We start from the raw sequence: 15,100 nt of genomic DNA on the forward strand, positions 1-15,100 counted from the left end.
AAGAAAGAAAAAGAACTATGATACTAAACATAACTATAGTAATTATTTTAATAAGTAGAGTATTATGCAACTAGATATTATAAGTAAACATATAACCAGAGTGATTGTTTTCATAAGTAGAATAATTATATAACTTTAGATTTTACAGTTGAAGTATCTAATTACACATACAATAATTACTCTAATTACACACAATAATTACTTTATTTATACATGATAACTACTCTACTTACACGAGATAATTACTCTACACATAAAAAAACTATTATTACAAACTACAAAGTGTAATTACTTGTAAAATTATCACAAACTATTATTACAAACTACAAAATTATCATGTATAAGTTGTATAATTATTTTAAAAATAGTGTAATTACTTGAATAGTGCAATGACTTCTTTATAGTATAGTGTAATTAGTTGAACAATAACATAATTAATCAACAAAATCAAGTAATCACACTGTAAACGACAATATTCTAATTACACGTCAAATTTCTCTATTTATCAATATTGCAAAATGTCACTACCATGTTTGTAAGAGGTCAAGAGGATGATATTTTTAAATATTTACAAAAAAAATAGCATCATAAGTCTGCCTATACACTAATACACATGATCATCAACATTAACGTAGTAAACCCTTTATTATTGTAAATCAATCAAACGTAAGATTAAATTAGATTTTTATCCGAACTTTTTGACCTTTATAGCCAATGACCTAAGTTTAAAGTATGATTAACACGCTCTATTGTCAATTGGTTTTACAATAAATCAACATTTTCATAACTAGACCAAACAACAAACTAGTCGTCTTGCCTACTCAGTAGTCGGGATTGAATTTAAAAACCAGATAACGTCATATATAATATAAAAATCAAAACTATATATAAGAAGGCCATGCTTGGATCCGGGTCCGGTGTTAAAAAGCCGATGATTAGTAAACTGCATATGGTCTTCTTATGTATTAGTCAAATAATGACTAATTAAGCTAATTCATAAATATAATCAAGGGGTGTTCTACAATCATCCAAGATATAACTTATCGCTTCAAAATAATCCATAACAACAATGTTGATTTACAACTCATCATGTAATTATAACATGCGCTGCGTCTTACAATCAACTGGATATCACCTAGGCAGCAGCCTGCATACTAAGGGTGGCACTTGTTGACACGACCCGAACTCGACAAAGAAAAGGTTGTGGGTCAACTAAACCCGTTTAAGTATTTAAAAGATAAATTTATAATTACATTTATATTTCTCCTTTTTTCGTTTTCCATTCTACCGATACACTTGCAATTCACAGCTCATTTTTAAGATTTTTTATATATTTCAAAAATAATATTCATTCTAATCATTTGCTCTACCGGACTCTAAATTACATAATTTTGTTTTTGAAAAATGGGTTAAACGGGTCGTGTTTAGGTCGACTCGAATTTATGTGTGTACGGGTTAGTGACGAAATCTTTGACACGAATAATGATATGGGTCAGGTTTGGGTTGCACATTGCAACCCGTCAACCTGACATGACTGACACCCCTACTGATAAATATACCATATCAATGCAATACTTTACCTTATCATCAACAGAAGTGAAAACAGCCTTAACATCCTCAAAAACTTCTGCAACTGGCTTACCAGCATCAATCTATAACCAAGTATAATCACTTGTAACAATATTACTAACAAAAGTTTAATAACAAAAATAAAAGAATAGTGTGTTTACCTTTTTGACCTTCCCCTTGGAGTTATAATAGTTGATAACTGAGAGACTTGATTCAACAAATACCTTGAAACGCTTTCTTATTGTGTCAATGTTATCATCAACTCTCCCCTTTATAACCCAAAATAGCAAAGTTTTAAATTCAAATGAAATTAATAAATTAGTATAAATTAATTTAAGTTGTATATCGAACCTGGTTGCGGCTCAACAGGCTCCTTTCCATCTCTTCCTCGGAACAATCAAAGAAAAGAACAAACTCGGGTACGATTCCAGTCTGTGTATTATTAACCATAATATTTTAACTTCTTTGCGAAATAATTCCATATAAATAAACAAGTTTAATGTAACTTTTGATAGGCTTGTAAACAAACCGAACAAACGACTGAAGACAAACAGCTAAATGAACAAGGTTTTTTGCCCGAGTTCTTCGTTAAGAAAATTAACGTGTTTGTTCATGTTCGTTCGTTAACGGTATAAACAAAAGCTTCATGGATGTAAACAAACGAACATAACCGAGCTAAAACCAATTAAAAGTAAAAGTTGTTAAAACAAGACTTAATTGAAATCGCCCAGAAATTAGTTAAAAGAATTTGAGTGAATGAACATAAATGCACGTTTACGAACATAAACGAACAAACAAGACATGTGTTCTACCACATCCGTTTAACTAAATGAATAAAAAAATGTATTCATGTCCATTCGTTTATTAAATATACAAACTTTCGCCGAGCGGTTCATGAATGGTTCACGAAACGTTCGGTTCGTTTATAGGCATAACTTTTGGGTAAAAAACTTACAACTGACTCAAACATTGCACGATTTTCCTCGTTACGTGGAAAGCCGTCAATTAGGAACTTGTTATTCTCACTTTCCATCATTGCTTTTTCAAGAAGCTTAATGGTTACTTCTGGTGGAACAATTTTTCCTTCAGAAATCATGTTCTGAATCATGGTCCTATAATGTATCAACATAAAGAATATCAATTACAACATAAAACTTTTGGTGTTCATTGTTCGAATCGGATTCAAATAATCAGAAATTCGAAACAAATCCTTATTCGATTCGAGTTTCTAAACCGAACGCGAGCCGGACTCGAACCTAGGTATCTCAAACTGATTCGATTCAAATAACCCGAATTCGCATTATATATATATACTTTTTTGTTGTATAACATACTTATGGCTTATAGTGGCCTTAAAATAATATTACTTGTTAAGATTTTTATGGGCTAAAAGAATTGAACTCCACTAAAATCGAAAATCAATTTGTTAATCACTTTATTTTAACTTTTATACTAGCCGTTAAATAGCTAATCCTAATTCAGTCTATTCGTAAGCTTATTCAAATCAGGTTGTGTGAACTTAATTTGACTTCAAATTCGTTTTTAGAAGTTTTAAATTTGAATAACCCGAATTCAATTCAATGAACACCCTTAGTGGTCAAACGGGTCAGAATAAAACATACCCATTTTCGGATCCCGGATTTAATTCGGCCCGAAGAAGATCACCAGCACTGAGATGAGTATACCCGAAATGCTCAACAATATTTGCACATTGTGTACCCTTGCCACTGCCCGGGCCTCCTGCTCAATGTTGAAGGGTATTTTAGACATTTCCAGTAAAATATTGTAAAATTCATACTTCACTATTCAAATATATTTTTCAAAACATGACTATTCGGATTCTTAAACTTTAAATACAAGTCCTCACCTAGAACAAACACAACTTTGGGCTGCTTTACACTAAGAGCACTTTTGGTTCCTTCCTGCAACCAAATAGATATATTAATTTAGCTTCTTATAATATATATATATATATATATATATATATATATATATATTATTCTAAAACTAAAACCGATCAAAATATCATATAGTTACCGTATGTGCAGCATCAACGATAGTTCCCATGAGTCTGAGCTAGCGTGTGTTTAGATTAATACTACATTCAACAAAATGAAAGTAAGTACATTTCTGTCAAATTTTTTTATCACACTTGTGATTTCAACATTTTGTGATCAAAACCTTTTGCTCTTTTTAATCATTTGTTCTTTCAAATTAATCGAAAACATAAGTCATAACACAAATTTTTGTATTCATAGACTGTCAAATCCTGTGAGAAAAATGTGTAAAGTAACAAAACAAAGCATGCGAATCATATTTGTATTCTAAAACATAAATTTTCCACTCAAGTTTCAATATTGTTCCGGAATTGCATAAGTTTTCACAAATGGTTAAAACTAAACATGCATAGTAGTCGCTAGTCAGGCGATGTGGTGGGACCGGATTAATCGGGATTAACTGGGATTAATCGGCACGTGATCGAGATTTTTGCAACCAGTCTATGCATGTAGTGATAAAAAGACTAGCGGCGCAATTAAATCATAGACAATCTGACCTACCTAAAATTCAGATACAAATCGTACTACAGACACAGCAGAGAGTACAGAAATCAGATTCGTAATGACAGATCGATCAGAACATGTATGTAAGTAAATCTTACCGATTTAGAGAAAATTTGCAGGCAAACAGGCAGCTTGAATGAATATTATGATATGAGTTTAGAGAATCTGACGCATCTATTTTGTTTTATATGATCTGATCTGATGACAGCTTGGATCTGCCGTCACTGTCTTAACTTTTTTTTTTCCTTTTTTAACCGACGACTAATGCTTGAAATGTGCTACCGGTTAAATTTATAATGCTGAGGAAAAATCTCACCTACTCGTTCAAAAGCACAATAATGTGGTAAGATAAAACTCGTTTAGTTTAAAGATCTGACTAGTGAACGTCACCGACATGTCTAGTCTCCTATCATCACTCTGGTGTCTCTGAAACTAAATAAATGATAAGAGCATGAATCAAACATAGATCACACAGAACACCAATTTTCTTCCTTACTGCTCTATCACCATCTCAGTGGCAGCTTCCTTCCGGACCTAATAAATAAATATAGCTTTTAAAATGGAGATAAGTTATATATTTTTATTTTCATTTCAAGGAGACTGAAAGCATCCAAATAAACATTTTGTAAAAGGGACTAGTAGGGATTAGCATTATCGCCTTATCGATACCAACTTTTATTTATGTAGTGGAATTTTTCGAATTTTGGTTTTGGTATCAATATCGATACTAAGATTTTAGGAAAATCAGTATCGGTTTAGTACCGAGTTCATCCCTATTTTGTAGCATTTCATTCAAAACCCATTTATCAGGAAAAAAAAAAACATAAATTAAAATAAAAGTTACACGGTTACAATAACTATTTTAGTAAATCCATTGGACCCTATGTTTAGTTTTGAGATTGTAAACATTCATTTCATTATATATCAAGTTATAATAAAGTTTGTTTAGAATAAAGATAAATTAATAAAATTGTAGTGGAAAAACGTTTAAACGACACGTCTATGTAACGCTACCGCAAGCAAGCAAGAAAGTGAATAGTTTTTTAAACAGAATAAAAAAGTTCATAAATTGTCAAACAATTGACCTTTTATAGCAGCTTCATTTCAGTCATGCAAAAACATGCATTAGTTTTATAAAAAGTAATAACTATAAGTTTCACCGACTAATAAAACACAGCTACCCGAAGTAATTCAAAGGCAAAAGACGATCCTAAACATCTGCGATCACAAACAGCGTTGATTCAACCAAAGCCCACCACCTCATATTCCAAGGAAAGTCTGCCGCCTAAATATCCACTATGATAAAACTCAGTCAGGACTAAATTATGGTCTCCAGTCCAACTATCCACTTTCTCTCTAATATCGAGCTAAAGTTCATTGACAGTAATAACTATCACTAAAAGTTTATATAATAAAACTAAAATAATTTACAATATAATGTGAAACATTACTTTACACTTGGGGAGATTATTTGTGTATTACTTACATATATGAAATTGCACATTTTTATGTATGAAGAATTGACGATAAAATTTTAACCACATATACAGAAATATATATTGGATTAAAGCCTTACCTATTAATTTAACTGATTTTTTTATTTGCAATCATTATTAAGAGGGTGTTTGGGATTGCTTATTTAACTCTAAAAGTGTTTTTTGTCAAAAGTGCTTATTGGCTTCTGGCTTTTTGAAAAAGAGTTTTAAAAAGGTGTTTGGATTAGCTTATGTGGTTGGAAAAGCCATAAGCACTTTTTAAAAAATGCTTGGCTTAGCTTATTTACATAAAATGACCAAAAAGGGTAAAGGGTGGGTAGATTAGTAAAAATCCAATCAAAAGGCCAAAAGTATTTTTGAAAAGCCCCAAATTGGGGCTTTTGAAAAAGTGTTTTTTCAAGCCAAAACAAAAGGGGCTTTTACATTTGCCAAACACCTTTTTTGCTTATTGGCTTCTTGAAAAAGTCAATAAGCATTTTTCAAACTCAATCCCAAGCACCCTCTAATTATTAATTTCCAAATAATGTTGTGTTAATTTTAACATTTTTTAGGGGCAGCGCTTATTTATTTTTCAAACTTGTACGGTTTGCTAAATTTAATGGGCTGGTGGTGGAATGACAAAAAAGAGAAAGACATGGTGTTTCATGTAGTCTAGGTTCGATTCATGCCCCCCACCATTTAGTTTCGTTGGCATCTGATGATGATGAGAGACTAGACGAGTAGGCATGGTCACTAGTTCAATCCTTAAACTAAACAGGTTGTATCTCATCACATTGTTATGCCTTCAGACGAATGTTTTCACTGGACGCCACAGCCCTAGGTGAGGGTTTTTGCCACTAGGAGTATCATTATTCACTAGTATTATCAAATATGTACTTGTAGTGACTCATTTTTTAAATTTGCCATCAACGAAGCTCGTATTTGAAACGAAATCAATAACAAACTTTAGCACACAAAGCACAAACAAGAAACAACTCCAAACACACTTTTCAAACACCAAAAATACTATAAACATATCTTGTTCTTCATCTACATCATGCATTACCCTAAGAAACAAAATCTTGCTTAAAACATTTTTCCTAAAAACAACCAACATGCAATATTCAGAGTAACAGAAGAATACAAATACACATATACATGCACATATTGAGAAAGTGTTAGAAATGTACACAACATATTCCCAATTCTCAATAACAAACAAAGCATACATTCAACATCAATAGTTAAGTTAAATAATTGACAACACAGCTTAACAGAATACCACTATGACCGCACCCAAGCAACCGCATCAATCTCATCTCGTGCTGCTTTATACAACTCGAGTCGTTTAGCAAGATCTTGTCTCTTCGACATCAGAGACGGGTCTTCATCCAGCAGGTCCCCCAATTGTTTACCCTAATAGTATTCCACATTCACCCGTTAAAAACATATAAAAATAAACAAACAAAACATAAACAAGTTTTCAAAAAATTCACTACCTCCTTCCTTCCAATTTGTGTGTAGAAATAATGAAGAAGATTTTGCCTTGCTTCTTTCACTTGACAAAGAACAACCGCCTTCGGGATCGTGATCCTAAGTGTGTCGGACACCATATTAATATACGACGATACGTTTGAACCAATCCTTCTAAAATGTGAATCTCCATAACGGTCCCCCAACGGCTCACTCGGGTTTCTTCGGTCTGAAGGAGGTGGAGGTGGATTTCTGCGGTCTGCAGATGAGGGCGCTGGCCCAGGCCCAGGCCCGGGCCCAGGTCCAAGCCTGTCTGGTTCTTGGGGAAGTTGCCTGAAGAAATCGACTGTGAGATATGAAGACTCCATTTCTACTAATCTGGAAACCGTCTTTTTACTTTCCACACGAAATTTTTCCAGAGCTTCAGTAGCAGCAGCAGCGAGAGTTGATTGAAGGGTTGGAAACCGCCTTAACTCCTGTTGCAAATACTTTATATTTCAGAGGGTGTTTGGATGCACATTTTTAAATGTTTAATTGTTAGCGGGTTATTTTTTGGCTGACTTAATAAAAGTTGCTGGCGTGGCATGTTATTTGTCATTTTCGTGTTATATGGATGACACGTAGCACCTAGAAGTGTAAACAAGCCGAGCAGAGCTCGAGCTCGGCTTGTTTATTATTTATTAATTAATTTATATACATTTTGATTCTAATTTTTATATATAATATTTAGTTACTTTGATCATAAATTTATGTATAATAATTATATATATACACACACATATAGATTAAATAAGTTAATAAAAATTTATATAATGATAGGCTCATTTAAGCTACCGAGTCAGCTTGAGCTCAATAAGTGAAGCTCTGAATTCAGGCATGGGTTCGTTTATTAAACAAGCTTATTTTTAGGCTCAAGCCCGTTAAGCTTGGCTTGGTTCGAACTTTTAACGAGTCAAATCTCGAGTAGCTCACGAGCGACTAGGCTCGTTACCCCCCTACTAGGACATCTAGTGTAACATTTAATAATCTTTTATAATATAAATTTCAGAAAAGATCATTTTTCAAACTAGTAAATAAATTTACTCTTTACTTTTTTCGCATAAACTTGTTTTTTTGTGTGGCATCTGATGTAGTGATGCGTTATAGCATGACACCAATCAAGTGCCACATCAAGACTAATAGATTGAATCACTTAAATAAGGTTGGTGATGAATTAATTATAAATTGTATGATCGTTTCTCGAATCGAACCTCAGTTTCTCCAATCGATATCCTGACAAGTTCTTTCAAGACAAAATGCACCTAAAAAATGATTCACTATAAGTTGCATTTAAATTAAAAAAGATCAGATAAATCACGAGCAAGAAGGCCACTTACTGCATCAACAGAAGCTTCAGCGGGGCCCCTAAAATAATTTAATGCGCCTTCAATAAGGCGCCTGTATCCTTGTTCAGGAGCAATTAAGTGAGGCTGATAACCGTCTGATTCCGACACAATTTTTTTCACATTTGGTAACGAAAGATGCCTATCAAACGGAAGCTTTTTCAAAGCAGCTGGAAGTTGGTTATCAAATACTCCATAAATTCTATCACCTCCGGGCCGTCTAACAACAAAAACAAATTAGAAATTAATTAAATGTAAATTAATGTTTGGGTAAGTATTCCAGCAATATTTTTGCTTACCCTCCATCTAGATGCTGTTTAAATATTTTGTCAAAAGCACGACAGAGTTCCAAAATGGTGTATAATTTAGCCTGAAAAGAAGACATCAAGGATGAAATGGTAGTGAAAGGGTGTTTATTATACAAATCATATAATATAAGGTTCTCTCTCACCCCTTCATCAACTGCAATTGGTCTACCGAGGCGGTCCAATTCTGCTTCCATCTCATCAATGCCTTTGTTTATCAAGGCGATGATGCCTGGTATTTTTGCTTTTATTACAGATTCCAAATGCTGCAACATGAATCAGTAGGTTTTTGTGATATTAATACTACTGAAAAAGTTCAAGACCACAATTCCTAGTACGGGTTAGCAACAAACCGCTTAGCCGAACCAAAATAATCGAATCATACTAATAATCAACGTAGGGATCAACTTGGGTCGGTCTTGGGCTCAACCAAATGAAATCCAAAAATTTCGTTTTTAAGTTTTTGAAAACCGTTAGGTTTTGGTTTTTTCAGTTTTACCATTTGGGCTTGAAATTTTTGGTCTGGAAAATGGCCCCAAAATAATGGATTTGGGCCTAAAATTTTGAGCTTATTTTTTTTAATTTATAATTAATTGATTATTGTACAATTGGACTAGAATATTAGGTATACACTATTTATTAAATTCTTAAATTAACTAACGTTGAAAATTTAAAAATGAAAATCTAAAACTTGATTTGGTTAATTTTTTCGGTTTTAAATTTTTAATTACATACCCAACCAAAAATTAGGTTTAACAAAAACATACAACCAAACCGTTGGTTGTTGTTTGGGTTTGGTTATTTCGGTTCGATTTTTTCGACTTCATGCACACCCTTAAATCTACAGTTCGCTAACTTTTTTTTTCCAAAACCAAAGCATACTGGTCGGTTTCGGTCATGCCTCCAAACCTAACCAAACTTAGGAGGTGTTTGGGATTCCTTATTTTACCTCCTTATAACTTTTCTTAAGTTAGTAAGTTACAAAAGTGTAACTTATTAACTTTTCCCTCTCACATGAAAAGCAATCCCAAACACCTTATGCTTTTTCAAAAAGTTTATAAGTTATAAGTTAGTGAAAATAAGCAATCCCAAACACCCCCTTAACTGAATCTTGTTTTATTGGATTTATGGCCCAACAAAAATTTTAGACCCAAACACATTTTAGGCAAATGTTTTCGGGTCCCAAACATTTCAAGCCCAAATGTAAAACCGAAAACCGACCCATGCAGACCCCTACTTCCTAGTATTAATAGCCAGATATCAGCATGTAAACTGAGATTGACATATAAACAAAACGTGTACCTGAGAGAGAAGTTTTGCAAGATAAACTGAACCCATTTTACTAGCCAGGTGTCCATAATCGGGACTCGTATAAAAGTACTCTTGTTCTCTTCGCCTTGCATATATCATATCAGTGTTTTTCAAAATATCAGCTTGGGATCTATTAACGATCCCCACCCATGGATGTTGCAGGCGATAAGCTCTGCCTTCAAGAACCTTCAAAAAGAATTGCATTCACATCATCATTAGATAAATATTATTATTTAGCGGTCAATTAATTATTCAATATGACAATCAGTTTCAAAACACACATCTAATGCATTAGTTCCTTTGTCCATCAGGTCAAGCTTTGTCAACACACCAAAGGTCCTTTCACCTGGTCAATTCATAACAAGAAATTTTAAAAAGTAGTAGTAGTAGTAGTAATAATAATAATAATAATAATGTAAGCCTACCTGATGGATCCACCTCTTTAGCAAGTTTTATAGCATCAGACGTTGCAATATCTTGGTTAGCTGGAGATATTGCTAGTATGATGGAGTTTGGCTGAAACATATGCATCATCATTATCGTCATCCTTAATCGCATGTTTCTTTAAAATTGAAACTATGAAATAACTAAATTACCTTATCAACATAGGCGCGAACCATCTTTTCTATATCTTCTACTATACTTTCAGGTTGTCCCTCTGGAAATAAATAGGTTGGTTACTTCAGTTAGATAAAGCTCATATAAATCATATCATACAACTATAATCATAGAAGGTGAAGAAAAATACCAACAGCAACTTTTGTCAGTCCAGGTAAATCAATTAAGGTTAAGTTGACAACTGATGCAACAAAAGAACATAAAAGGGGTCATTATATCATATAAACTATATATAGATACATATGTATGTATATAAATACTTATATAAAGAAATGCACCATTAGGAGAGTATATGCTGAGATGAATTGGAATTGGGGATATTTGTTTTGACTTTCCAGTGATTCTGTCTGTTTCATCTTGAATTTCTTGCCTTACTAAAGCTGTGGAAAAAAATAACATATTTTGTTAGCAGATTATGCTAAAAAAGTAAAAGAAATTGGATAACCATCAATGTAGAGTCACTTTGCATACAGAAATCGGTAAATCGCCTACGCGGCAAGTGTCCGAACTCAGCATATTCTTCTCCTCCATCTGTCTTATGCAACTGCAACACCAATGGTCTCCTCGTGACAATCCCTACAATACATGTTAATCTCTGATATATTATCTCAAAAGAAGAGGAAATTTAAAGCAATTAAATAATGAAATAGTAACCAAGTTTCAATGTTGTTTCAATAAAATCACTCATACTTTTTTCTAATCATAAAACCACTCAAGGCTCAATATTTTTCCATTATTACAAATTTTTTTATAATTGATTAAAAAAATCAAAAATGACCTAAATGGAACAATTATGAGACTTGTTTATTATTTATTGACATTTTTTCCTTTCACACTTACATTCTACTTCAGGTTAAACTTGGAAGAGAATTACATATAGGTTCCATGTACGCCACTTAAATTTTAAACATTTATATAATTTTTCACAACAATTTAACAATATTGAAATGTTAATATTTGATATATTGTTGCAAATGAAAAGAAAAATTAAAGTAATAAATCATGAAATAGAAACCAAGTTTCAATATTGTTCTAATGCAATCACTCATGCTTTTTTTCTAACTATAAAACAACTCAAGTTTCAATAATGTTCCAATGTTATGAAATTTTTCAAAAATATTTAAAATTTAAATGTAATTGACCTAAATGAATTATAAAACTTGAAAAGAGTTACATATATATTCCATTTAGGTCACTTAATTTTTGACCAACTATAAAAGAATTCACAACAATGAAATAATATTGAAGCTTGAGAACATTTAGAAATTTAGTGGAACATAAAAAATAAAAAACTAACCAGATCCTCTAGGAAGAAAATCTCTCCCAACAATGCTCTCCAAGACAGACGACTTTCCAGAACTCTAAAATCAACTCAGTTGCATCAACAGAATGCAAAAACAAGTAGATAAACAAATATCTGAAACAGAAAGAATCAACTGCAATGAACCCTTCACCATTTCATGTACACTATCACATTAACTGGTACCAAAAGTCAAACATTATTCCGCTTATCGTCCAATAACCCTTAAAATAAAACCACAATCAGTATAATTACAGGATAAAAAAACAAGGGGCGTTTACATATTTCCCAACAAAAAATGAATTACGTATTTCCCTTCCTAAAACATTAAAATCACATATTTATCCATTTCAGTAAAATTAACTTATTGATTGCTATTTTACCTTACTTTTAGTAAAGGATTTTTACATATTCCCCCTACCTAAAAGCATGTATATTACATATTTATCGGCGTCGGTGCCGAACACATAACCGGTGTCTAACATCCGGCACGTTAACCGACACCAGACACATTACCAGTGCCGGACGCCTAACTGGCACCGGGCACGCGATCAATGGCGTAAGCATGATGCGTTAACTGGCTTCGCACGCCTAACTGACGCCTTACCCAATGGCAGACACGTTGCCGGCTTCAAACGCATTACCAGCTAAATATGCAATATTTATATGTGTTTTAAAAAGGGGGGAAATGTAAGAAATCTTTTTTTGGTAAAAATAAGAATATAACAGTTGTTCAATAAGTTAACAAAAATTGACAAGATAAACACTTAATATATACATATTTTAAGAAAGCCGAAATATATAACTGACTTTTTAGCCTGCTGAAAATGATGGTTTAGGAAGCGGAGGAAATGTGTAAAAATCCTAAAAAGAAAAAAAAAGTAAAGTAAAGTTTGCAACCCTAATTTAGAGCCTAACCTAATTAAGCTTCAATTAGCAGCAACTGTTGATCAAATTGCAGACCTTAATACATAAAATACGATACAGAATATCGAAAACCTAAACGAATTAGGCATAATTGAAGAGTAATTATGAATATAGATTAAGATTAAAAAAGTAGGTAGGTAGCGAATGAAAGAATACCTGGCCTCCGACGACGACGACGGAGGGAAGAGCATCCCAAAGCGAATTCAAGGCATCGTCGCCGGCGCCGTAGTCGCCGAGAGCGGTGCAAGCTCGCTGTATACGGTTTACCAGACCGATCAAGCTCTCCATGGTAGCCATAACTATAACTGAACTAAAAGAGTAGTAGAGTGTGTGTGTGTGGTACAACAGAAGAAGAAGGTTTATTTGTGTATAATAATAATAATAAGTCAACAATGGTGGATAATAAGAAAAGAAAAAAGAAGTTGCTAGAAGAAGACTAGAACTAGGAAAGAATGAATGTCTGTGACCGTCAACAAGTCGTCAAGGGAGTGGTGGTTGCTCCCTGGGAATCTTTCGTTTTTGTTTTTGTTTTTGTTTTTGTTTTTGTTTTTGTTTTTGTGAAACTGAACGTTCAAACCAAGGGTGAATGGGTTGGTTTAAAGTAGAAAACTACTTTAACCTTTCAAATATAGTTTGGATAAGGTTTGGGGTTGGAGAATCACTATTTTTAAATATCATTTTTAATTAAATTAAATAATCTAATCTAACTAATATATTAAAGCAATATAATTTTGTTTATATGTACTTTACCTAGGATGTCCACATAGGCTTTCATGTCATTAATCTTCCATAAATCTATTTTTCACTTATTCACAATAAAAATTTTAATCAATGATATACATTTTTATATTTTTGTAACTTATTAATGTAATTATGATATTAATTATTCTAATTATTATTAGAATTAAAAAAACTTATTAAATTTACTAGGTTTAAATTGTTTATCATTTCTTCTTTAAAGGTACATGCTTCGTTCAAAAGTCATAACACTCCCCATCGTTTGTAACCAAATTCTTCGCCTCATCTATAGCCGGTTCTTCATGATTTGTTGGTTTCATAATCCAAACAACATCAAATATGTTCATCATTTGCAATATCAAGTATGATTTATATTTTAGTGTTTAACTGATTTTTGTGAAGAACGACATCAACTTGATTCATTGTTATTGGATTTAGGATTTAACTACATGATTTTTTATACTAACGGTTAATAGATTTGATATTTAATCTATTACTATTAATCTATTTATGTTTTAATCTATTTAAAGGTTTAAAAGTATGATTTTTTTTAATTATCGGTTAATCGATATGATGTTTAATATGTTTGTTACTTAAAATTATGTTTATATATTGTGATCTTTTGTTCATAATACGCCTTAAAATTTTTTGTTACTTAAAATTTTTTTAAAGGGGATGGATCCCAGACAAACATTTCAATAAAAATAAAAGAAAAGAAAATTGGTTAATTAAAACGGTTTCTAAATTAGTCAACATGTCAAATTGGTTTATTATTATCGTTAGATGTCTAATTTTGGTAGTTCCAAAAATCAAGCTCTGGATTTTTATTATAAAGTATATGCTGCATCTATATGCTTATTTATAGGGTTTTATTTATAGGATGTATATTGCATTATATTGAATTCGATTTATTGTATTTATTATTTAATTAAAACGGTTTCTAAACTTAAAGTGTTTATCAAAAATAAACATCTCTGTATGATAACATCCGCTTATAGATGAATTCTCCACATTAAAACAATCTCTGCTTTTACAAAGTAAGTTCTTCAACTGTTAATTATAAATTTTATATTTAAACGAACTATTTCAGTAAACTCTTTTATCATTTGATTTAAAACAGATTACAATAGAGGTTCAAAACTTTACAATATTTGATGAAATTGATGTTCGCAAAACATCTCCATCCACAGTTAAGGCTAGAGTTTTGAGAATGTGGACCGTCAAGGATAACAAACACTCCAAACGAAGACTTCTTGATGGAGATGGTCCTCATGGATCAATGTGTAAATTTATATTGTTTTATATTTTCCTTTCTCTACACTACTCTTTTCATTAATTATCTACACATGTTTCTTACTATTATTATTATTTCATGACAGGAGAATCGAATGCAAGCTACGGTTTTTAAACCCCGACATTTTTTGTTTCAAAAGGTTTTTGA

The 15,100-nt window shown here is 32.2% G+C and overlaps 2 protein-coding genes across 3 annotated transcripts; both read right to left on the reverse strand.

Annotated features, from left to right (window-relative positions):
- Positions 1-960: 960 nt before the first annotated feature.
- On the reverse strand, positions 961-4,272 carry LOC143599850 (UMP-CMP kinase 3-like). The gene is made up of 9 exons (XM_077077706.1): positions 4,229-4,272; positions 3,607-3,667; positions 3,437-3,491; positions 3,192-3,309; positions 2,525-2,681; positions 1,921-2,001; positions 1,731-1,838; positions 1,581-1,652; positions 961-1,147 (listed from the first exon to the last, which is right to left on the reverse strand). Exons 2-9 carry the CDS (start codon positions 3,634-3,636, stop codon positions 1,136-1,138), a joined length of 633 nt encoding a protein of 210 aa, XP_076933821.1. The 5' UTR covers positions 3,637-3,667; positions 4,229-4,272; the 3' UTR covers positions 961-1,135.
- Positions 4,273-6,759: 2,487 nt separating this feature from the next.
- LOC143599855 (phragmoplastin DRP1E-like) lies at positions 6,760-13,245 on the reverse strand. Of its 2 annotated transcripts, XM_077077709.1 has the most exons (15): positions 13,078-13,245; positions 11,992-12,055; positions 11,166-11,270; positions 10,973-11,074; positions 10,825-10,875; positions 10,673-10,734; positions 10,502-10,592; positions 10,358-10,422; positions 10,068-10,262; positions 8,912-9,031; positions 8,760-8,830; positions 8,455-8,680; positions 8,329-8,379; positions 7,105-7,554; positions 6,760-7,021 (listed from the first exon to the last, which is right to left on the reverse strand). In XM_077077709.1, the coding sequence occupies exons 1-15, from the start codon at positions 13,216-13,218 to the stop codon at positions 6,890-6,892; spliced, it is 1,926 nt and encodes a 641-aa protein (XP_076933824.1). In that variant the 5' UTR covers positions 13,219-13,245; the 3' UTR covers positions 6,760-6,889. The 2 variants fall into 2 exon arrangements, with proteins under 2 accessions (XP_076933824.1, XP_076933823.1); XM_077077708.1 differs by having other exon boundaries at positions 8,760-9,031.
- Positions 13,246-15,100: the final 1,855 nt, after the last annotated feature.

The sequence above is a fragment of the Bidens hawaiensis genome, unplaced genomic scaffold (assembly GCF_021521415.1).
Source record: "Bidens hawaiensis isolate Kalapana, Puna unplaced genomic scaffold, B.hawaiensis_p1.1 tig00052996_1, whole genome shotgun sequence".
NCBI lineage: Eukaryota > Viridiplantae > Streptophyta > Magnoliopsida > Asterales > Asteraceae > Bidens > Bidens hawaiensis.